The sequence below is a fragment of the Plodia interpunctella genome, chromosome 17 (genome assembly GCF_027563975.2).
Source record: "Plodia interpunctella isolate USDA-ARS_2022_Savannah chromosome 17, ilPloInte3.2, whole genome shotgun sequence".
In the NCBI taxonomy this organism is placed as follows: Eukaryota; Metazoa; Arthropoda; class Insecta; order Lepidoptera; family Pyralidae; genus Plodia; species Plodia interpunctella.
In genome coordinates this window covers 975321-1000698 of record NC_071310.1, presented here as the reverse complement: position 1 = coordinate 1000698, position 25378 = coordinate 975321, and the positions used below count along the sequence as shown (strand labels likewise).

The following is a 25378-nucleotide window of genomic DNA, read 5'->3' as shown; positions in this document are numbered from 1 at the left end:
TACATGTAGTTTGTGATGTGGAGAACGACATAGGGTCACACCTTTCACCCTGGAAAAATAATTAACGCAGTCGACGTCGCGGGCAAAAGGCCAGTAAAACATAATTGTAACACTGTGTGTGTCTATGTGTTACACAATATGTGAATGTTCACGTTAGACAATAGTACCGTCAAAAGTTTCTAGTCTACAACTTGTTATGCGGACTGTACCTGAGTAGAACAAGTCAATTTTCGTCAAGGGCGGTCCCACAGTGCTGTCGGCGATACGTCACACCGATCATAACACGGCTACGGATTGATGTATTGAGAGCAGGGACCAGCACCGACAACATTTGGAAATAGACACATCAAAATTTGTTTTGTATTCATTTGGCGCGTGGTTCCGCTAGATTAGGACATTGTCATACCCATCCATTGATATTAAATGAGGCGACTAAATAATATACATACAGCTTTGGCAGCTGATAGGTACCATCTATTGGTGAAATCCGCATGAAAATCCGTGCAGTAGTTTTTAAATTTGTCGCGAACAGACAAACATAGGCGGCAGTTGAAGACTTTATGTTATAATATGTATATAAATAAATAAATATATTAGGACAAATCACACAGATTGAGCTAGCCCCAAAGTAAGTTCTAGACTTGTGTTATGGGATACTAACTCAACGATACTATATTTTATAACATATACATATGTAGATAAACATCCAAGACCCGGGTCAATCAGAAAAAGATCATTTTCCATCATGACTCGACCAGGGATCGAACCCGGGACCTCTCAATTCAGAGGCAAGCACTTTACCAGTGCGCCACCGAGGTCGTCTAATAAATATAATGGCGATTGAAAAGAATCTTATTTAGATTAGGATTCGAGCCCAAGAAATTAGTGTTGTCTTAATTACTTAAAATTTATCGTTGGAAAACCTCATGGTTTCCAACACACAAGTGGAGACCGGACAAGTCAAGGACTTGGTGGCGAGATGACTTGGACAGATTCCGAAAAGACTGGACAATTACAACAAAGGACTGGACCAAATGGAAATAATGAAGGGAGCCTGAGGTATTTGAACACTAAATAAATTAATTTAATCATTAAAAAACGAAACAAAACATATTTCAACAAAAAAGGACCAATCGTTAGAATATGAGGGTTGGGCACGACTTAAATGAAAGACATGCGGGATCTAAATTTATTATTACTCTGTGGGGGATCACATTCCTCTATCACTATGTATATTGGGTGAAATCAAAATTTGATAAAAATCGTGTTATTTTTACCTTTATGTGAATTTTTTGTGGTATATGGTGTCACTTGTTATTTGAAAGTCAATATTATATACTATAGGCATATAATAGCATTCCCAAAGAGCTGTAGTAACATTGTAGCCGAATGCAAAAAAAATGAAGGTATATAGACGTAACAGCAGGGTATATGCTCAGAAGAGAGACAAGCCGGAAGCGCAAGTTACACACTTCCGTAATGTCTGCAGCCAGAAATGATGTCACACATAAAAATTTACAACAAATTAAAGTCAACAGCGTGATCTAATCAAACCCTTCAATATAATAAATGCCAAGCTCGGGAATCGAACATTAAACCAAATGAGTCTGTAAAACGGGCATAAACTTCTGGATCTGATGCCATTTCAGCCGTAATATATACACAGGCTGTTCGTTAACGAACTGATTGAATTGTTTATTCTATTTTTAACCCGCGACGCAAAATGAGGGGTGTTAAAATTTTGACCGCTAAGTGTGTATGTCTGTTTGTCTGTGTACGTGGCACCGTAGCTCATCAACAGGTGAGCCGGTTTGGGAAGGGTTTTTTTGTTTGATAGCTAATTTTTAAGTGGTGGTAAAATCGGTTCGGCCGTTCAAAAGTTGTAGCGAAACGAATATTTAAAAACTTGTTTCAGTTCAGAGATAATAAACTTGTAGAGTGACAAAGGCCACTTTTTAACGCGGATGGAGTCGCGGGTAAAGCTAGTTTCTCAACAAATGCTTTGACTAGACTTGGAAGTACCAGCCTAAAGTATTTAACAGGCTATCGTCCGGAGAGGTTCATTAAAATTCTGATAGCTGTTTCCTATCGCAAATTGCTCTGTTCCATCAATCCTTACACCGAAATGGTCTTTAGTACAGTCAACAGCACATCAATAGCGTGGTAATAGAGGCGAGTTTGCAATAAATTTGTGTAGGCTAACTACAGTGGAGTATTATTATTACTGTATTCTATTTACAGACGGACAGGGCATTGCATGAAAAATGTTCAGTGATCAGATTAATTTTTACCTGCTTCAAACAACAAACGAAATTTAGAGAAGTCTGATTACGTACAGTTAACAGTACATCAACCAAACAAATTCATTGCAAACTCACTATTACCCATATCACTATACACTCCCACGTTATTACATTACACGATACAAACTGATAAATATAAATAAATAAATAAATAAATAAATATAAATATATTAGGACAAATCACACTGATTGAGCTAGCCTCAGTAAGTTCGACACTTTTGTTATGGGATACTAACTCAACGATACTATATTTTATAACAAATACATATATAGATAATCATAATATATTAATAAAAATGCGAACAACCTTTAACCGATAATCTAATTCGAACCTTTAACTAAATCACACAACGTACTTATAATAAAACAAATGAGTTTTTATTCGTTAATTTAAATTTTTGATAATTGAGAGTGTAGAACAAGAGGTCCGTTGCACGGTTAGACCAAAAGTGAGCCCGCGCCGTTCCTTTCGCCACGCCTACCACCGAGTAGGGACAACCGCCTACGTCAGCACGATAGATGGCGCTTGATGAACGAATTTGCCAACACACTGCATTGTTAATATGTAGTGATATATCTTTGTTTGTGGAAACAAAAAATGCATCAATTTTTATTTTTATTACATGACTTAGCTTTTGCCAACACAACATCGTATATTAATAAAAAATCCGATTCCCGTGGGAATTTCACGAAATCCCTTCTTAGTGCTCCCCTACACTGTCCCAGGAACATACATGCCAGATTTCAGCTTTCTACGCCCAGTTGTGCCCAGTTGTTTCGGCTGTGCGTTGTCTGTCAGTTAGGCAGTCACTCAGTAACGCAAGAGTTTTATATATACAAGATAGGTATTTTTTCATTATTTACTAGCTTTTGCCCGTAGCTTCGCCTGCTTTTATTACTTGCTTCTGCTGATAATTTATTTTTGACCTTATTTCGGATTCTAAGCAACATATCGCATTAAACATACCTTATCATATTTTAAACTAGACTCTCTGCTATGCAACTATGAAAACCACAACAAATTACATCCAGTAATTCTTGCGTGATGCGCGATCAAACATACAGAAAAACAGACAGACAAACTCTCTACTATGGACATAGCTATTTACAGTTTTCAAATCTCAATCGTTCACTATATACGCACCGTGGCACGTGCATCTGCCAGCTATAGGCATGCTTGCTACTTTTTAGGGTTCCGTAGCCAAATGGCGAAAACGAAACCCTTATAGTTTCGTAATGTCTGTCTGTCCGTCGTCCGTCCGTATGTCACAGCCACTTTTTTCAGATACTATAAGAACTATACTGTTAAAACTTGGTAAGTAGATGTATTCTGTGAACCACATTAAGATTTTACACAAAAATAGAAAAATAAACGATACATTTTGGGGGTACCCATACTTAGAACTGAGACTAAAAAAAAAAGAATATCAAACCCATACGTGTGGGATATCTATGGATTAGTCTTCAAAAATGATATTGAGATTTCTAATATATTTTTTTCTACACTGAATAGTTTGCGCGAGAGACACTTCTAAAGTGGTAAAATGTGTAACTTCTAAAATTAGAGAATAATAAAATTAAAAAAATATATATGATGTACATTATTATGTAAACTTCCACCGAAAATTAGATTGAACGAGATCTGGTAAGTAGTTTTGTTTTGTACGTCATAAATCGTAAACCGCAATTTATGAGTTACTTGCTGCTACGGAACCCTTCATGGGCGAGTCCGACTCGCACTTGGCCTCTTTTCTTTGCGTGTCGGCTTTTCAACGATATATTTGATTTTCTTGGACAAGTGTTGTGTCACGGTCACATCTACAAGTAACTGGCTTGTGTATTTCCACCTTTATGCAAATTTCAGCTAAAAATTAAAAGAAACAGCTCTGTCTTTCTCGTAAAGGACGAAGATGTGACATTGCGTCTGTTCTCTAGTATTCCCTAGTTAGTATCAAGTGGCTATCCAGTTAGGATCAATCCCCAATTCGGTATCGCGTGGGGGAGCACCTGCGCGGGAGTACACAGAGAGGGGAAGGGGAGGGGGGCACCTGCGCGTGCGCAAATCGTTGCTTCCTCTCGTCACCGGCGAATTCCAATCATGTGAGGTGGATTGAGGTCAGAAAATCGCAAGGTATCATACTGACTTGGTTTCGCTGGCAGTTTCACTTGTATTTGAAGATGTTTTAATACTAAAGCAATTAAAAAGTGACGACGAAGTAAAGGAGCAGTAGTGACACCTATAACATGTGCTTCCTTTTGAAGAAACTTTCGCGTGATAAATTCGTGAAAAAATCTGAATAAAATTTAAAGTTAAAAAAACAATAAAAAATAAATAATAGGTACATAATTATCAATTTATTTTCTTTCCTAATTGTACAAAATTTTAAAAATAACAGGTCTACCCTTTTGTTTTGTTAAAATTTCAGAACACATATATCCTTGGCCTAGTTAACTGAATCTATCTACTAATTCAACCGGAATTTATATTCATTCGTTAATAATTGCATGAATACGGAAGAAAAATATGATTTTACTGAAAAATCTGGTCGTACAAATTAGTATCACTTTGAGAGACAGCGTAAGAATCGTTTTAAAGCTTTACAAAAACATTTTAAAACAAAATACAGGATTACACAATTTTAGTCCAAAATGGCGGCGTAGTGTTTTTTATTGTTTATTTTTGCCACGTCATAAAAGTTAAATGTCAAGTCTATGCATTAATTTTAGCGACAGTAAGATAAGTCTTCAGTCCATTAAGTTGAAACAAAAGATTTGTTTTGCTCAGAAAATCCGGCTTAGCGATGACCGGACATCTTAACGTCCAGCGTTCATTTGTTTTGTATTTTTAAAAGAGATGCTTTTGAAAGACGACAAATTTGCCGGTACGCTGCTTTAGGATAATCTTCATATACCTAATCGTGTATGGACATTATGAATCGAATACATCAGTTTTGGAACATTTTTGAACTTACCAAAACGCTATATGTCAATTGTATCTCATTGAGATGACATCGATAATATAATTGGCTATCTCACAAAGTTTGATCGCTAATAAATCATATATCAAACTTTGTGAGATCAATATCGATATCTATCAAACTTTATATAAATCGCACTGAAAAGTTCATATCAAATTGTTTTAAATTATACATATGTTCATAAAATTTTTGACAATTCATACACCTTGGCTATTGACAGGTATTGTTTGCTTCTCCATCTCTCTTCATAATAGTATTCCTCATGGCTGAGAGTCGTTGACGTTGCGTGGAATTAAACACACATAATGATTTTCTTGGCACTATTAATGGAGTGGTTTGCCATTGCCTTCTTCATTTCACACACACAAGTTGATAACTTCACCGGAAGCAAGTGGTGGTCAATGAAAACCACTATACATGAGAAAGATTGGTATCATGCGGCACGAGTAGGATTCCAAAGTATTTGACTGTATTGTCCACGATTTATTAGTCGTCACCCTATGTCACTGGACTCGCTGTCATGTTTCAATTTATATCGAATAGAATCGATTAAACTTGCAGTTCGAATGCTATTAATTGAAGACCAGGTGCGCCTCGACGCTCCTGTAAGAATTTTTAAGAACGACATATTTGAGAATTATTTATTTTTGGAAATAAAAAGTTCAAAATTTCTATTATATAATAAGTTGCCATATTCATTATTTTTGATCATTTAGATTTTTTTACCCCCGACGCAAAAAGAGAGGTGTTATAAGATTGACCGCTAAGTGTGTCTGTCTGTTTGTCTGTGTACGTGGCACTGTAGCTCATCAACGGGTGAACCGATTTGGATGCGCTTTTTTATTTAATAGCATATTTTTGCGGTGGTTCTTAGATATTAAGTTCAGCCATTCAAAAGTTGTAGCGAAATGAATATTGAAAGACGGGTTTTTTTTTAATTTGTCTAACAAATAAACTAGTCTTAAAATGACTGTATAATGTAACACATTACCTATTATTCAATACTAATATTATAATCGCTAAGTCTGTCGGTTTGTCTCGCTTACACGGCTAAACTTTGGGCCTCGGGCCGATAAACCGGCTAAAACTTGGGCCAATTTTGATGAAATTTAGCAAGGATATAGTTAAAATGTCCCGAGATCAAATACAAGCTTCCGTGGACAAAACTGCTAGCAACAACTATATATAAATATAGTCTTCCATACGTAAGTATAAAATATCTACATCATTATACGAGCGCACAGCCATATATTGTTATTAATTTGTATGGCCTAACCTAATTGCCTCTGTTCGGGCGCAGTCGGGTAATTTAATAAAGGACAAATCGTGCACTGTTTACAAAGAGGTATATTTACCTATTGCAATATACTAGATTACAACAAAAGTATCATTTTTATAATGTCTCAACACTATTTTTCATTATATTCTAACTTTCTTATTCATAAAGAAGTTAAAGCATAACTTATAAGCTATAATATGTTTTGACACTATCGAACTTTACAATATTCACATTTATCATATAAATAAATAATAAATAAATAAATATATTAGGACGAATCACACAGATTGAGCTAGCCCCAAAGTAAGTTCGAGACTTGTGTTATGGGATACTATATTTTATAACAAATACATAAATAGATAAACATCCAAGACCCGGGGTCAATCAGAAAAAGATCATTTTCCATCATGACCTGACCGGGGTTCGAACCCGGGACCTCTCGGTTCAGTGGCAAGAACTTTACCACTGCGCCACCGAGGTCGTCAATATGGACATTATCAGAACGAAACAAAACATATTTTAACTTAAAGTATGCTTTAACTGTATGAATAAGAGGATAAATCTATCCCTAATCCTATTAGTCTACTTTTGCTTTTCCATTTCCAGAATCTACAGAACAGTTGAATGAAACTCGACAAACACTAATTGGCCAACAACAATTAATTAATCAATGAAAGAAGAAAAAGATAAAATTCTCACCACTTAATTATCTGTGACGACAATAACAACACAAGTCATGATCACGGATTGTAATAGGTCTAGTATTAGTACAGTGTTTGATGAGATTTCTAGAAATTGTCCCACCATTGTTTTCTTACAGGAAGTCGATTTACGATGAACCGATTCACAATTTAAACGATTATTAAAAATCGTTTTGATTATTAACTTTTATTGTAATGAACGGCAGACGAGCAAGCGAATGTTCGCTTGGCAGAATTTACAATTACTTTCAGACTATCTTTTGCCCGTGGCTTCGCCTGAGTAAATTTTCTACGGAAAAATTTTTCGGGACGAAAAGTACCCTGTGTCCTTCTCCACACTTCAAACTACATGTGTACAAAAAATCAAGATGATTTGTCGAGTAAATAGAGCGTGAAGAGGTATCAAACAAACTTACTTTCGCATTTATAATATTAGTTAGGATCACAAATTACACGATTAGTTTTTAAAATAATTTATTTTAATGGACGGCACACGAGCAAGCGAGAATGACTTGATGGTAAATGACCATTGCTGCCCAGAAACACCTGCAGTACTTGCGGTGTCACAGGTATCATAAATAATAATTAAATATCCGATTAATTACAATTGGAATCAACAATTGTTTTTGTATTACAAATTTATATAAAAATTAATATAGATCTGAAGATTATCGGCAATATGATATTGACATAAAATATAAAACAAATTTAAAATTATGATTTTCTATCTTATTGCATTAATTTTAAGTCACATCTATGAAGTCTTAACGTTTATTGAAGGTAAAAATGTCGTATTGCATCGGGAATATCGAATTATTAAATAATAATAAAAATATATATGGAAGAATAGATTGCACAGATTAAGATAGCCTTGTTAACATTTCAAGACTTGTGTTATTAAAGCAACGATACAATTATAATATAACATAATATAGGTACAATTTGGAATTTTATTCAGGTATGCATTGATACTATTTACATTTCACCTAAAAAAATAATAAAACTAAGTAAATAAACATACCGATAGGTTGATATATGTGGGAGCGAGAAATAAAATTAGCGAAATATGGTAATAATCGATGTTTATTTCATTAAATATAACAAAAGCATGTGTAGGTACTTGCAACAAAAAATATGTAGGTACTTGCCTATGTCACACAAAAACTCATGTTAAAATAAATCACATTTAAAAAATATTAAAGTAAAGTTGTGATACAGATATTTTACACAATTTAATCATAGATTCATAGATTTACTTGAACATAAATATAAGAATTATTATTTACCTGACACGGTGCGCAGACGAAACCAAAGTGTGTCTCGTCGGGCAGTGTACAGGGTTTTTATAGTGACGCACGTTAAACGACCGTAGTGAGGCGTCATAACAATCAACATAAAGAAACCGTTTCAATTCAAAAAAACAACAATATTAACGATTAAAAATATTTTTCTCCCACATATACATCCAAGACCTGACCGGGGTTCGAACCTGGTATCTTCAGTGTAACACTCCGACACAATGTCCATTTAGGCTACAGACAAAGATCGTCGAATTACAAGCATCATTGTTTAAATTTATATCCTATATTTATTAAGTTATTGGATTTATAATGGAGTTATAATGGTTACATAGATTCATATAAAATCAAAAACCAAAAAGGTGGGGGCCAAAAATAAATGCGAATTTAAGATGCAAAACGGCTCCAGTTGTACACGGAATTAGAATTGCATTGTAATGGCTCACGATCTTTATAACTATCTGTATAAATTACAAGATTTCTGTCACATAGTGATCTCAATGCTCAGCTATGCTAGCTTCATGTTCGCGGAATGCAGTTTTATGGCTGTTTTAACTGTTGCTTTGTCTTGAGATGGGGCCATTAATTAGGTGGTGTGTTGTAAAACGTTTAGTTAATGTTTCTCAACCTTTTTTCACTATAGAAGTCAAATAAAATTTTAAGAACCTGAAAACTAATTTCGCGAAAATAATTTTAGTATTGCAAACTTTAAAAATGTTTTAATATAATCGTTATTTTGCTTCTTATCACATAGAAGTCCAGTGTAGGATAACGTCATTTATAATTATAAACAAATAAATACATAATTAAATAACAATACAACTACAAATAGTTATGTGTTCAACATTGTGTGTAGATAATAGGGAAAAAGAAACTTGCCAACTATCTGCAGTTGAATTCAAGGAAATATTGTGTCTTCTGTCAAAGACATACTAATAGTGAAGCGAACGTCGAAGAAGCTAGTAAGATATCTAACTTAAAATGAAAGGATCACAGATATGATCACCATGGACCATTAGTTTCTCTATTTTCTAGACAAGAAAATGATAATTAAGTATTTTTATTAGAAAGAAAGAGAGCACAATTATTGAATATTGTTTTTGTGCATTTTATAGACGCTCCTTTCTAAAATTAATTTCATAGTTAAAGCTCGTCTTCCGATTCGCTCCTCGCGCAAACTGAACATTTTAGTACTACCGCAGTTTCGCAAGAATTATACACGCAATAACTTACTTTATCGCTGTTTGGTACATTATAACAATAATTTCTCAGATATTGATATTTTTTCAAATTCTCTGAAGTCTACGTAAAGCAAAGTTCGTACTAAGTTGATGTTGAAATAGGGGAAGTTTTATCTTAACCTTGTGTCTTATAATTTTTTCTTCTTTTTTCTATCTTTAACTTTGTTGAACACAGGTACAGCATGAATTTAATGTTGGTACTTATTATTGAAGTACTTCTAGTTAAGTTGTCATGATGTTTGCTAACACGTGTAATTTTCGCTTTAATATTATTATTATATACATAAATAAATATATAAATATATTAGGATAAATCACACAGATTGAGCTAGCCCCAAAGTAAGTTCGAGACTTGTGTTATGGGATACTAACTCAACGATACTATATTTTATAAATAGATACATATATAAATAAACATCCAAGACCCGGGCCAATCAGAAAAAGATCATTTTCCATCATGACCCGACCGGGGATCGAACCCGGGACCTCTCGGTTCAGTGGCAAGAACTTTACCACTGCGCCACCGAGGTCGTCATAACATAGTCGGCACTGTTTGGTGTATTATATTGTAAACTGTTTTATAACTATTTTTTCTCTTATGACTGTTTGTGCCAAAATAAATGAAAAATAAAAAATTGTCGCTAACGATTTTCTAGCTCATCTGTTTCCACATTGACGAGTTCAATGACAAAGCAATGACTGTAGTATTATTAACCTAATATAATTTAACTAATTTAGTGTGGAATTTGGTATAGCGCTAATAAATAAATAAATATATTACGACAAATCACACAGATCGAGCTAGCCCCAAAGTAAGTTCGAGACTTGTGAATACTAACTCAACGTACTATATTTTATAACAAATAAATATATAGATAAACATCCAAGACCCGGGCCAATCAGAAAAAGACCATTTTCCATCATGACCCGACCGGGGTTCGAACCCAGGACCTCTCGGTACAGAGGCAAGCACTTTACGTTGTTATAGATTTGCCATCGACACGCAAAGAAAAATACAGTTTATCTCTCATTGTAGATCGAAAATAATATACACACCTCATTTTTTAATACATATTTGAGAAAAACATATAACACCTCTTAATTTTTGATATCAGAAGTTAAACATTAAGGGCGCAATGATCTAAGTACATCACAATGTACTATCAGTAAGATAATCCGCTCCATTGGGACCAATTGACGCCGCGCGCGAGGTCGAATCTTCATAATTATGGCTGTCTTTCGCGTTGACAACGACCTTTATGTAACTGACTAGACACGCAATGTTGTAAATTAGCACGCGACGCTCACATTTCACTATATTAACTGGTATGAATAATTAGTATGGTTATTGAATTAGAAGAAGACCGCTCACATGATGGGGCATCGATTAGAGAATAACTTCGAAGGTAATTTTAAAAGGGAATGATGAGAAGGCGACTGGCAAGAAGAAGATAAAATACCACTGAAAGAATATAAGATAAGATCACGTAAGAACTTTTGTGTTCAATAAATGAGCGATTTTTTGAGTATTTTTCCTTATAAGTATTCGCGCCTCAAAAGATAACACAGAAACTAAAGTTCTGAAAAATATTTTTATTATCTCTAGATTTACGTGCCTGTCTATACAATAAGACTAGCTGCGCCCCGGGGCTTTGCTCCCATTGATATTTCTGGGATAAAATATAAAAAGATAAAAAGTACACTATGTGTTATATTCAGGTTATATTCTACACGTGTATCAAATTTCATAACAATCCCACCAGTAGATTTTGCGTGAAAGACTAATAAACATATACACACATGCATACATCCTCATAAACTTTCGCTTTTAGATTGTAGGATATCAATAGGTAATTCAATTTGTTTACATTTTATCAAAAAAAAACTTGTCGTTTGATTTTCTTTCTTGTTTTTTAAAAGCGTTTATCTTGAGTAATACGAGTATCTAATCCAGTTTAAATTAAAACAGGTCTCAACACGGCTGAGAGTTTTGTAAACATCGTCTTTTTAGTTGGACAGTGATAGCTTTATTGTGGTTAGTTAAATAGTAATTTGTCATGTTGTGGTATTCGCAAAGTCACCATTAGTTTGAGTTCCTAGAAGAACTTGCGAGACATTGATCTTACTAACTAACCATGAAATGTTCCACAAATGACACGAAGTTTGAAGTGTACATTAATTGCGTGCGTTATTTATGTAACTAGAGAAAAATATTTTGTTTTTTTTTTCTGAAACAAAGTTTTTTTTTTAATGAGATTCCTAAATCATTATAATGGATTTCAATTTATAAAGAAATTGTGATTATTCCGTTTAAGAGTTATAAATGTATAAAATAAACTGTTTCAAATTTAGTCTCAGTAATTAAGATTTCTGTGTTACAAAATAGTGTTACGGTAAGGTTGAGTTGCACCGTCAAATTCGACTTTGACTTTAACCGGCGCACCGCTTACGTTTAGTTTAGTTGGTATTTTTGTGTTATTCACAATTTTCACAATTATAAGATGGAAGCCTTACATGAAAATCCGTTTTATGCTGAAAATTGTGCTTATTACATTGTTTTTTTTTACTAAAAGCAAAATGGAACTGATATGTAGCATCAACTGTATCTCATCTAGCGTTATTTTCTACGTGAAATTTTAATGTGAACACGAGCTTGACCTGTTTAGTCAACAATTGCTAAGAAGACGGCGACATTTGCATGTGAAAAGGATTCCACGTCTTTCAAGCTATTTTCGACCGAGATTTTATTCGTAATGTTTTCATAGCTAAGTGTCAGCTAAATTGTTACTTACAAATATTCTTATTCTTTAAGTAAATATAGAAAGGAGAAGATTTTCTCGAAATACATTTTAGTGTTATTCAATATCTATGCTAGCGTTTGTGAGCTTGTATGTTTGAGGCGGGTAATCTCCGAAACTACCGAACCGATTTCAAAAATTCTTTCACCATTCGAAAGGTACATTATCCAAGATTGCTATTTTATCTCAAAATTCCCACGGGAGCGTCTATTATATTATTTTTATAGCTCATCCCTTTTTGCCATGTGTGTTTGGTCGGAGGATTGGACTGGCAGAAAAATATAGTTACCATAATACATATATAGATTTGCATTATTTCTTTATAGAGGGGGAGAATTTTATAAAAAAAAAAAAATTTTTTAATCCATTCAATAATCGATAATATTTAATATTTAACAAAATAATTAATTTTCATCTAGCTAAAAAACATAGAAAATCCAAAGTGTAATATAAAGCTTTGTCAATATTTTTCAAAATACTGAACATTTTCTGTTTCATCACAAAATTTTAATTACCTACTTTATATATATATATATATATATATATATATCGTATTTAGTTTATTTCGCAAATAATTGTTTTCCAAGAATATAAATATTTGCCTCAATGACGAATATTCGCGAATCTCATTAAAGCCTCCTAGGCACTTCATTCATAATTTGTAAATTTCGAAATTTCAAAACAAAATTGACAACAATTTTTGCTTTAAAATTTACCCAACGAAACCAAATCAAGTGAAAAACAATAGTTTTTGTAAGAGAAAGAACAAAACAACCTCAGAGACTATCATATTTTACAATATATTTCAAACTTCGTTGTTCTGTAGTTTTAAAGATCAGTTTATTTTCGTCAAATGTAACGTTTCGCCTTTTCGCCTAAGTAATGAACATAAAAGTAACAAAGTAAGACAGATATATGATGACTATATGAAGACTGGAACTCAAAATAGCTGGCTAAAAAAACCTATAATGATGACAGACATACGTCAAGGGCGTACTAAACATCACATCATTATCACTATCCACGCACTATCCAACTTTGTCATCGGCCTAAAAATGTTGGGGATAAATCTTACAAACTCAAAACACTAATAGCGCTGAAACACACGAAAATGATCTTTATTGGAATGTAATAAGGGGTGATGTAGATCCAGATGAAACATCTTACATAGTTGTGGCAACGTTTGATGTCGATTCCTTTGATCTGAGTGACATTCTGTAAACTGTATATGATTTGCTTTGCTTGGTGGCACTTTCCGAAGATATACGCACGGTTGGGATTATTATACTTCCAACTATAGAATCAATTTTTAAAGTCAGTTAGATTAATAGCGTGCGAACTGATGAGGGAGTCACGCTATTTGGAGGAGTTATGTCGGTAGGTTAAGAGAAATATGATTGATTAAAATTCTTGTGTATAGTGAAGATTGATCGTTTTGTGTAAAATAAATCAGATGATTTACATCCTTCTAATGTGAGTACAGATGTTTTCAATTAGACGCTCAAGACAAAGGAAATTGAAGTGTATTTTTGGCCTTCATATTAAATTCTTTCACTTTGAAGCAGTTTTAGTCGAGTTGTTGAAATTTCAAGTTTTTAACTTGGTATATCCTGAGCTGGATAACTCATACAAGACACATTTAACCTAATACCTAGTTCCATTGACATACGTACATAATAATATATTGCACATTATATCATAAAAAAAACATAAGGAACTTTGCAAATCAATGCTTAAAACAAATAACTTTATTGAAAGTAATCACCCTAGTAATTGAGGTTCTTTCATACCACTTAATGACAATTAGTATTATTTGTCTAAGCAATGAGTGAAGAAAACTAAAAAAAATAAGAAAAAATAAACACAGTAAAAAACTTTGAAAAAAAAAATATTCACTTAAATTGAATATTATAAATATGGGGATGAAAAAATCTCAAATTCTGGAATCTGGAAGCATGTGTGACACATCCATCCATCCATAACATATCCATTAAAATCGATGGAAATTGATCTCATTTTTATAAATAAAAAAGATCATTCACCACGTAAACCATTTAACGGATACAATTTAAAAACAGTGACAAAGTTTCATCTAATTAACGTCGAACACGTCTATTTAAAACCAAAGGGGGATTTGAAATATACTCCTTTTAATTATTAACCTTATATTCTGGGAATGGATCGCTTTCTGGCGCCGGTGCAATTAGGGCCAGTATGACAGATCTAAATGGAATGTGTCATGTGGATCAGCGATGGATATAGTGTTTTTAGAAATGCTTCCACTATAAAGTGGTTTTAATTGGCAGTACATAATTTTCATTGGAATATAGCTTTTACTTGACCAGAGGACAAAGGGATAAGGGTATGATTTTTTCATATTTGTGGTTATTTCAAGGGGTTTCTTTCAAATATATATTGCATTATTAGCACAGAAAATTAAGCTTCAATTTTATGATTTGTTCCAAGATAATTACGTAACAGAATGATATATTGTGAAAAAAATTATATATAGGTCTAGCTTAATGACTTCATTTAAAATAGAAAATTGCATTAAATACAATAAAATTGTTATGTTAGTGAAAAATATTGTAAATAAATACACAAACACGAAACATTAGACCACAACGAAAACTAACAACGTGTTAAAAACAAAAAATTAAAATATCCAAACGATCATTTCCGTCCCCACAGATAAATAATCTAATAGAACTGTCACTGTCACGATGAATACAGATGGCCGCAATAAAACAAATCACACAATAATCGTTTACGACATGACGTCTCCATCGAATTTACCCCAACGCCCTCATAATACTTAACAAAACTGTAGATATAAATTTATTGCATGGTAAATGTTGCTTGCTGGTTTTGGAGAAAATAATGACCAATTTTATGTTCACTTAATTTAGTTTTGCTCCAACTAAGTTCATAAACTTAACATCTATTCTGCTCCAACATGTCATATTGCTATAAATCTTTCTAGTTCTTAGCTTAGCTTGTGGGCCGTTGAGTGCTGTCCATTGATTTCTTATTTAACGAATATCATGTGGATTTCGTAATATATTCGTAGTCCCTGTGGACAATATATATTTAATTTTTTTCTGCACGTGTCACTAAAATTAGAAATCACTATCACATAGTGTAAAATAAAATCGCTTCCTGCTGTCTGCCTCTCTGTCCCGATCGTTACGTCTACGCAACGGATTTTGATACGGTTTTTTTAATAGATAGAGTGATTCAACAGGAATGTCTTGTATGTAACATACCTACAAGAAAGATTATTTTATGTATATTAATTTTGATCAATTAGTATCTAATTTTCTAACAATTAAACATTTTTTATTAAAATCTTTATTAAATACCACACCAAAGTGACGGAATTTAATAAAATTGACTCTATTTTAAGTACAAAAGAGCACCTTGAGTGTTGTATAGTGACAAATTATAGCGTGACCAGAACGATTAAACGTTATCTATTAGAATAAATGTAACAGTAAGTGCCTGATTGCGGCTATCCGGCGGTTTGTGCTTATCACTGTTCACCTTCCGTTTACTTGTTGATTGTTATCGAAAAATTAAAATATAACCTATCGAAGCTCTTTCTAAATTTAATCATAGTAACGTAACTCTTAAATATGAAATACATATTTATTAATTTAATATTAGGAATGTTTACATACATAATATAATATTATAGTAAGTAAGTACTTGCAGTTTATGCGATACACCAGTTAACAGCGAGCACAACATTTGCCAACAATATAATTCGCTGCCGTAGAAAAAAGTAGAAAATACAACAGTTAACGATATGGTTACATATATAAAATACATCTCTTGTTAATATCAAAAATTATAGTTACAACAAAATCTAGTACCGTCTCCCAAAGCATACGTGACGAACACAATAACCAGGCTCAAACAGCCCAGATCATATAAACAAAAATTAATATAGTATATATATATATATGCTAATGTTTGGTTTCACGCTTATCTATACAAAGCGTAATTTATGTTATTCGCAAATAGAATGTGAAATAAATTATGACTATTAATATTTCTTTATATATATATAATATTTCTTTATATATATATATAAAGAAATATTAATAGTGAAACCAAACATTAGCACTTGTCCGAATGAAACTGAAAAAAAAAAAACACATTACGTAAAGAATCGCGCGAAAAACACGCGACATGTCATAATGGCGTCGCGATTCCCACTTCTCCCCAGTTGGGTCTAATAAGGCCCTTAATCAATCACGGGGCGACTCGAGCACACTACAGTGTAAGGGCGTTTTTGTGATCGCCCCCCGCACTAGACAACTGTTGTTATTGCAATCAACTGGTGCCTCATATTTGTTTACTTTTCCAGAAATTATAAGCGTTTAATGAACAAATCTTTTTAAGTATCTTTGAGAGGATTTTTATTTCATTTTGATTCTTATTACTCGAAGCACACTTGATGAAAAGTACCTATTTATCGATAGCTAAAAGAATAATAATTCCTTTTTTAATTTTTTTTGTATTGCTACATAGTTCAACATTGTTTACATGAGTTTGTTTCGGTTTCATTCTTCTCAGCAGTGATCGTTCCGAAACGCACTAGCGTTCCGGAACGACCACTGCAATAAATAATATTCACCAAAGCTAAACTACTTAGTTTGTAGCTTTGGTGAATATTATTTATTTTAGCATTCGACTTGAAAATATGCATGTGAAGGTCTAATTTCTGAATAAATGATTTGATTAGATCTTAACTTCATTGTTGACTGTAAAATAATGCTTTAAGCATTAAGTCTACTTCTTGTATTTTATTAATTGTGTTTTGTGAAATAAAGTTTAAATAAATAAATAAAAAAAAACCAAATATTAGAGTGAGAATTGTCTGAATTCTCCTCAATGAATACAATACCATACAAATATATTTACTCAATGTGATCCCACCGCACGAAAGCGGACGGTAGGAAATGTCGCCATCTATAAATACGACGTTTACAAATACAGGATTCCTTTTATTTGGATTTGTTGCTGTGTGACGGATTTACACCTTAGGGTTCCGATAAAAATAACTCTCTCTCATCTCCGCATGTGAACGAGGTTCGGGGCTGTGACGCCCGGGGTCAGCGTAAAAAATAACCTCAAAATTGTGAAGTTTCGGTTGCATTCTTGGGAATGCTATTGTTGCCTATATGCTGCCGGGAGTATTTGATCCTATTCTAGGGCGGAACCACACGTCACATTCGATAAACATAATGTTTTGATGTTATTAACCTAGATCAAGTCTTTAAAATTAGGGCTGATTTATTATTAATTGTCATAATCAGCTTTGCAAGGTCTCTCTTATTTTCGCGTGATTTCGGTTGCATTTTGTGGCTGTGACATCGCGAAGCCCGAGATCAGGCGAGATCAGAGGGCTTAGTTTGTTTGGTATTGCCTTTCAGGTTTGGATTTCACTTCTCACCATCGAATCGATTCAAAATGAGGCGCAGCGAACCAATCACATTGCAGTGTGGTTGTCGTTGCGTCACAATGGAGCAATGTGATTGGTTCCGTCTCACTTCGAATCGACGATGGTGAGATATAAATAGCAAAGCTGCACTAAGCCCTCAGGTAACCCACTAGCCCTCTGCCCCACCCGTGGACGACAAGTCAAGTGAAATCATACATTTTGAAAAAATTATATAACTATCATTGCCATTTTTACCAACATAGTAATGACTTCACAAAATCTAGTTCTGCTAAACGCGACAGAGTAAATTAAACATTGAAATCTGCAATTGGAGTGGCTAATTCGCACACTAGTATACTATTGTTTGCCAACTCACAAAAGGACATCATTACAAAACCATGTAACTATCTTAATTAAGATAAATACTATATTTTGTGTCGGTAATTTTAATGGTTTTGAAAATTATGTCTAAAGCTTGTTTTTGTTATGCAATAATATATATTATTGTGTAGATAATTAAATTAATAATGTTTTCTGTTGCTTTTATAATTATTTGCTTAGTTAAGTACTTGCTTAGTTCGAAATATCAAATTTAAATCTTTGTAATATAACATTAATAATGTTCATCATTTCCTGGTTTCAGTAAATTTTAATCAACATTTCCATTCGACGTGCAAACGCTGACAGCCTTATTGGCATTTAACCTTAGAGGACGTATTTCCGAGACTGGCATTAGTAAACATACGTGTATTAAATAGGAGCCAGGGCTCCGAAGCTCAACGGCTAAGGAAGAAACCGGGATGACACTCAAACTAGAGAAAATCCTACGTTGACGTCTCTGGTGGCGCAGTAGTAAAGTTCTTGCCACTGAACCGAGAGGTCCCGAGTTCGATCCCCGGTCGGGTCATGATGTAAAATGATCTTTTTCTGACTGGCCCGGGTCTTGGATGTTTATCTATATATATATTTATTATAAAATATAGTATTGTTAGTCCCATAACACAATTCCCGAACTTACTTTGGGGCTAGCTCAATCTGTGTGATTTGTCCTAATATATTTATAATCCTAACTAATATTATAAATGCGAAAGTAAGTTTGTTTGTTTTTTAATTAATTTAATTATACATCAAATTACATTATTCGGTGGCGAAATCAAAGTATTTATCGTTAAAAAATTGAGACAGATTATAATATCATTTAGCATCCCTTATAGTATAAAGACGTGATACTGTTTCTGTATTATTGCGTTTCGTCTCTATTCGTAAAAAGGTATAAGGCAACTTCACACACCAGAATGACATTCTCACATTAGTTCTGGCGCTAATTAAAAACAGAGGAGTGTGTTGTTTACTCGTACAATGCTAATATTGCATTTTGCTCCAAGCTCTGTTGTAAGCCGGATAAAAAGTTACGACAAATGAAAAGCTAACGTCATAAAACAGTTGTTCTTTTTTAAAATTAAAATGTAAGCTTTAATAATAATCAACCAGTGTGCTGGTTTCTTCACGATGTTTTCCTTCACCGGAAAAGTCGCAAGTGGTGGTCGATGAAACTACTATACACGAGTCAGATTGGTATACAAACTCATGTGGCTCGAGTAGGATTCGAACCTGGGACCTTTCGATCTACAGGCGGGCGTCTTAACCATTACACCACCACCGCTTTAATGTACCTATGTTTCACAATAAATAAATGAATTATGAACTATCATGAGCGCTTAACTCATCTTGGTCACCGTATATTTCGACCTCAGCCTTTTTGAATTCGAGTAGTAGTTATAGTGTTCATTACAGTTCGGTAAATTTCATGATACACTTAAAAATTTGACATTTACAAAAATACGCAAATTTATTATGACATCCTGCATCCACAAATGATAAATAAATTTAATAAGGTAACCACCACAGTCATCCAAAACATAAAACAGAACTCATATTAAGTCCCTACCAACCAGTAACGTAGAATTGTTTTTAATTGGCGTTGGTTAAAAACGCGTTAATTGAATCACCTAATTGAGATTTCAAGGCAAAGGAAGCTCATCCGGTGTGGGAAGTGACAGTAATTACGCTTTTATAACAATTTTAGAAATAACTAGAGTCCCATCCCGGCTACGCTCGGGCAAAATCATAATCATAATATTGTTTTGAGCGATACAAGCTTTTGTAATTCCTTTTAAAAATTTAGATATTATTTCCTTTTATTGTAACTGTTATTCAATATAAATGTTAGTTCAAAAATATATACTTATATAGGTATATAGGTACCAATATCTATAAGTCGATAAAATGACTCACACAACATACAACTTTGTTTCGAGAGGTTAAAAAAATTGCGTTGAAAACACAAATTTTCTTTTAATTCCCTTGGCATCGGTCCCAGCATATTATGCTAAAACGTACGTCATAATTTCCTTCATAACCGAGTCTTATTTACAGGCTCATAAGAAGTCTTGAAGTGTTTACATAATTAAAAATAATATTATTTATTTTCAGATCTACGCTTCTGTGTCTACGAGAAATTTCACCGGAGAAAAATATGTTTGGATGGTGTCCAAGTGATATTAGAGTTATAGAAATAGATTGGTATTCTTGTACAATGTCGGTTTAGAAACCAAAATTAACATCAATGTTTCCGAACTGTGCGAGGGAGACGGGGAATGTGATTCGGACGTCGAATTTGCGTTTCGAAAATGGCGCGGGATGCGAATTTTTGTGTTCTTGTGATTGTGTTTGTGATACTGACATTGATACGATCGAGCCTCGAAAGCTTGGGTTCGCGTAAGTATTTTCAATATTTTTTAATTTATAATGATTTTAATCGATGAATTTATATTTTATAATTGGTATATGTAATGGTAGATACCTGACGGTAGAACAAGCAGTGATGCTGGCTTTACGCTGTCGTCGAAAAGTTTGCCAAACTTTGGCGGACTCGGTATATATTGCTGGTTTTTAATTACGTTCAATAGAAGCACTCATACTAACTACGTAATGTATGATATACAGCAACATAACTACGCAGACAGACGCATGTGTGGTAGTTTTCATAGACCACCATTTACTGCTTCTAAATTTAGGTACTTCGGGAATTATTCCTGTAGTACTGAGCACTGACGCCTCGAAAAAAAATATGAAAGAAAATATAAATATTTATATCGAAAAAATATTTTAGGGACCAACACTGTTTGAATGAGTTTCTTTCGGCATTTCTTCTCAGCAGTGGTCGTTCCGAAATGCTAGTAGTTTGTAGCTTTGGTAAACATCATTTAATTTAGAATATGACGTGAAAAAGTGCCTGTGAAGGCCTAATTTCTGAATAAATGATTTGATTTTGATTTTTGAAAACTTCTTTAGCGGCGTTGTGCACTTTTTGTGATGGGTAAAAAATGTTAAACGCGCGTCAGGACACGTGACCCTGATCGAAAATTCGTAAGACATCAAAAGTGCATAATTTTAATATTCTAGTTTTCACTTCTGCCGGAACTCAGCAGGAGTGCAACACTTTCTTTTTTATCGAATAAAAATTAAGATAAACAAACATAAAACGGATGAATGAAGTATCTCAATACAATTTAATCAGAAAAAATAATAGTAAATCGAGTAATCAATAAAAAAACTGATGAATCAAAGTCAAATTCAACTTTTACAATTCCTTTGGAATGTTCACTAACTCCCGAGCATATTATCATAGAATTTCAAGAAGTGTGCAAAATCAAAATCAAATCATTTATTCAGAAATTAGGCCTTCAGAGGCGCTTTTTCACGTCATGAGCCCTCAGACTACATTCACATATATATGTGAAATATATGTTAAAAATATACATGTTAAAAAATATATATTTTTTTAAATAACTTTATACAATGTACTATTTTACCAATCAAATACCCAATTACTGAAGAAATCAAATAAATATAAATAAATATATTAGGACAAATCACACAGATTGAGCTAGTCCCAAAGTAAGTTCGAGACTTGTGTTATGGGATACTAACTTAACGATACTATATTTTATAATATATACATATATAGATAAACATCCAAGACCCGGGCCAATCAGAAAAAGATCATTTTCCATCATGACCCGACCGGGGATCGAACCCGGGACCTCTCGGCTCAGAGGCAAGCACTTTACCACTGCGCCACCGAGGTCGTCAATCCCGACAAAAGTATAGATATTTTATTACCACACACTACCCATACAGTATTTATTTCAGTATTTGTCTAGAATCATAGAAAGCCGTGCACCGCGATTGGTTCACTGGCGTCACATCTCATGCGTTCAAAAAAATGTTTTCGTTCAAATGAATTTGTGCTATTGACAGGGTTCGTATGACAGGCACGTTGCACTAAAGATAGACTTAATAAAGTTATAGATATGGCAATCAATTAAGTAACTAATTTAACCGATGGTTTCAGGTTAAAATCTTAGAAATTAACGTAGAGTTTTCTAGAAATAGAGAGAGACCAATAAGGAATATATCTTCTCTGGCAAATTACAAAAATCAATCAAGGAAAACAGTAAACCGAGGAATCACGTTAAGCTGTTGCGTTGGTCTCGGTTGTATTTGAAGATATATTATTTTAAATCCTCTCATTGTAAAGAAACGTTACGTTAAAACTCATATGTTGTTAATAAAATCAAACCCGATTATATACTGGATCAAAACAAGATCGTAACAAAATACCATGTCCAATATTTGTCATATCGGTCGACAATTTTTCTAATATGATCTTCGCTGGTTCAATTTGGCCAGGATCCAGATCCAAAAAGCGGGTCATCACAAGCATGACTCCATTGATTTATAATAGGCTAGATACAGCATATGTGAGAGCAGCTACTACCTAGGCATAGTGGTTCTAACGCTTGGCGTGTGATAAGCAACTTTCAGAATGATCAGTTACAGAAAATATGAAATAGCTCGTGCTCCACCATTAAGCTTCAAAAGTCACGTTATGCTGTTGGTTTTAGCTGTTTTTTCAGTTATTTAAAACACACAGAATTGTATTTGAACGGTCGGAACTTAAACCTGAATTAATATGGTGGAAAGTATATAGCCATTATGCTCGTACTAACGAAAGTAACATTTAATGATTTGTTATATTCTTTTTACGGCAATTACTATAATTATATATTCTACAACATTTTGTTAGTTGACGCTGAGTTATTAACAAGACGTTAAACGCTTGTTTTTCAATTGTTTTTTTTAGAAATGCAGCATCTAGTTTATTATTAATCTATGGTCACCACGAGTCACATGGAAAGAGTGTTTACTACAGCTAAATTGGTGCCTTGTGTCTAGATTTGTAACTCTATGAGGTCATATGTTTTTTTGGACAATTACTATTCAGTTATTACGATGATATTGTGAAGATGTTATGATCTTACATATTTACTGCGAGCAACAGAGACAAGGCGATGGATATTTAACCACTTTATATGACATAACTTAGCATTTTTATTGTTCTCTTGAGAAAATTTGGTTGTTATATTATTGTTTGATCGGTGATTCTATAATTGTATGAGTCTTCAAAGAGGCAGCTAATCCAAATCATCGTCGTCGCCTCTCGACATCTCTATCACTTAAGGTACACCAGTCAACTTTGACGTTAACTTTAACTTGCGCACAAAAACGCAAAGTACGCTCATTTTATCAAAAGAAGCTCTCTCCAAAGAGTGTTAAAGACAGCAAGTTTTATATAACACCTTTATCAAGAATGTGTTTAAGAAAAGAGACAATAACATTTTATATCATTTTGTAACACTTTGTGTCAAAAAAACAACTTTTTCGTACATTAAGGTGTAATGTACGAAAAAGTTGATTGGTGCTACTGAGATTTAAAGTCAAAACATCAAAACGGTGTCTGCACAGTCAAAATTGCCAATGTAGCAAACAAATATACCTTATCTCACACATGAACACATATTGGGTACGGAGGTACGCTAAATTGTGACACATTTCTAGTTTCAGCAATGAACCGACACTGGTGCTATCCGCCATTGAGCTGTTATGCAAAGAACAGACTCTCAGTGGTAAGACCACAGGTAAAACTTTCTTGAGGTATGAATTTGGTGTTACAATTATGAACTTGAGATCTGAGAAAGATCTGAGAATTATGAATATTTGGATATTTAGAATGGGTTGCACAACTTTGACATCATTATCATCATCTTCGAATTGAAGTTCGGAGGTCAGCATATGGAAAACCCCGCGGCTTTGGGCCGCTATTTTCAGTTGGTTGTATCTAAGTCCGGTCCACCCTTAATATTTGAATTAGACAGGTATTTAGAAGAATACATATATTCAGGCATGTTTACTATATATTCGTAACTACATGTTTCAATAAACCAAAGACATTCAAACGCTACCATCCCTTTACATATTTATCAACTTTTTATTTTCACAACACAACGCAACGGCACAACTGATATTTTTAATTCCCTTCTGTAAATAATATAATTATAAGAACCTATACCCATGGTATAACTACTCGATTTCCACCAAGAACATGTATATAAACTCCAAACATTACATATATATTTATTTAAATTCGAACAATCGATTCTTTATTTAAATTACAAAAATCAATACCTCAATTAGCGCAAGACTTTGTCGGCTCTAGTCGCAATAAATATAACTCAATGCGAAAATCTATAGATAAGATATAGTTTATTGATAATTCTGTTCCCACTATCTGGTAGATACCCTTAGATTAGCCCATAAACAGTGAGGTTAAGTTATTAGGGGCTTCTGAATGTGGTAGGTGGATTGTTATATAAATTTGTGTCTTATAGCATTGAATATTTGATGATGTCCTGTGCTGTGTTGGGATATTTGACAGTCTACTTAGTTAGAACACCTGGGGACTGCATTAAACTATGACAGACTTTGTCATAAGTATACTATTTAAATTATACTAGTTGCTCGCCGCGAACTTTAGACCTCGCGAACATAATAATTTTTTGATGAGTTTTTATAAAATTGAGAATATTTCATAAACGACTTAACCGATTTTGATGCCCCACGAATTTAAAAATTCTATTGATAGATCCTATATACCTATTAAATTTCATCAAAATCAGACTAACGGTTCGCAAGTTATCGCGTTACAAACATACAAAAAATGTATTTTTGCCCCAAGTAGAATATTTATATGTGTGTATTTGTTACTCTTTGACGCAAAGTCTACTGAACGAATTGTTATGAAGTTTGGTACACTGGAATAACACATACTTTTAACTTTTTATACCGAAATTCCCACGACAACGAAGCCCCGGGGTACAGCTAGTAGTAAATAAAAGCTATATGTAAATATAAGCGTTAGCTAAACT

General features: G+C 33.6%; 1 protein-coding gene across 2 annotated transcripts in view; it reads left to right on the top strand.

The window, feature by feature from the left end:
• Positions 1-25378, top strand: part of LOC128676851 (nephrin-like) — a 104762-nt gene that overhangs the window by 1361 nt on the left and 78023 nt on the right. For both annotated transcript variants that reach the window (XM_053757248.1, XM_053757247.1), the window contains exon 2: positions 20541-20825. In XM_053757248.1, coding sequence (XP_053613223.1) covers positions 20738-20825 — 88 coding nt within the window. In that variant the 5' untranslated portion in view covers positions 20541-20737. The remainder of the gene's footprint in view (positions 1-20540; positions 20826-25378) is intronic.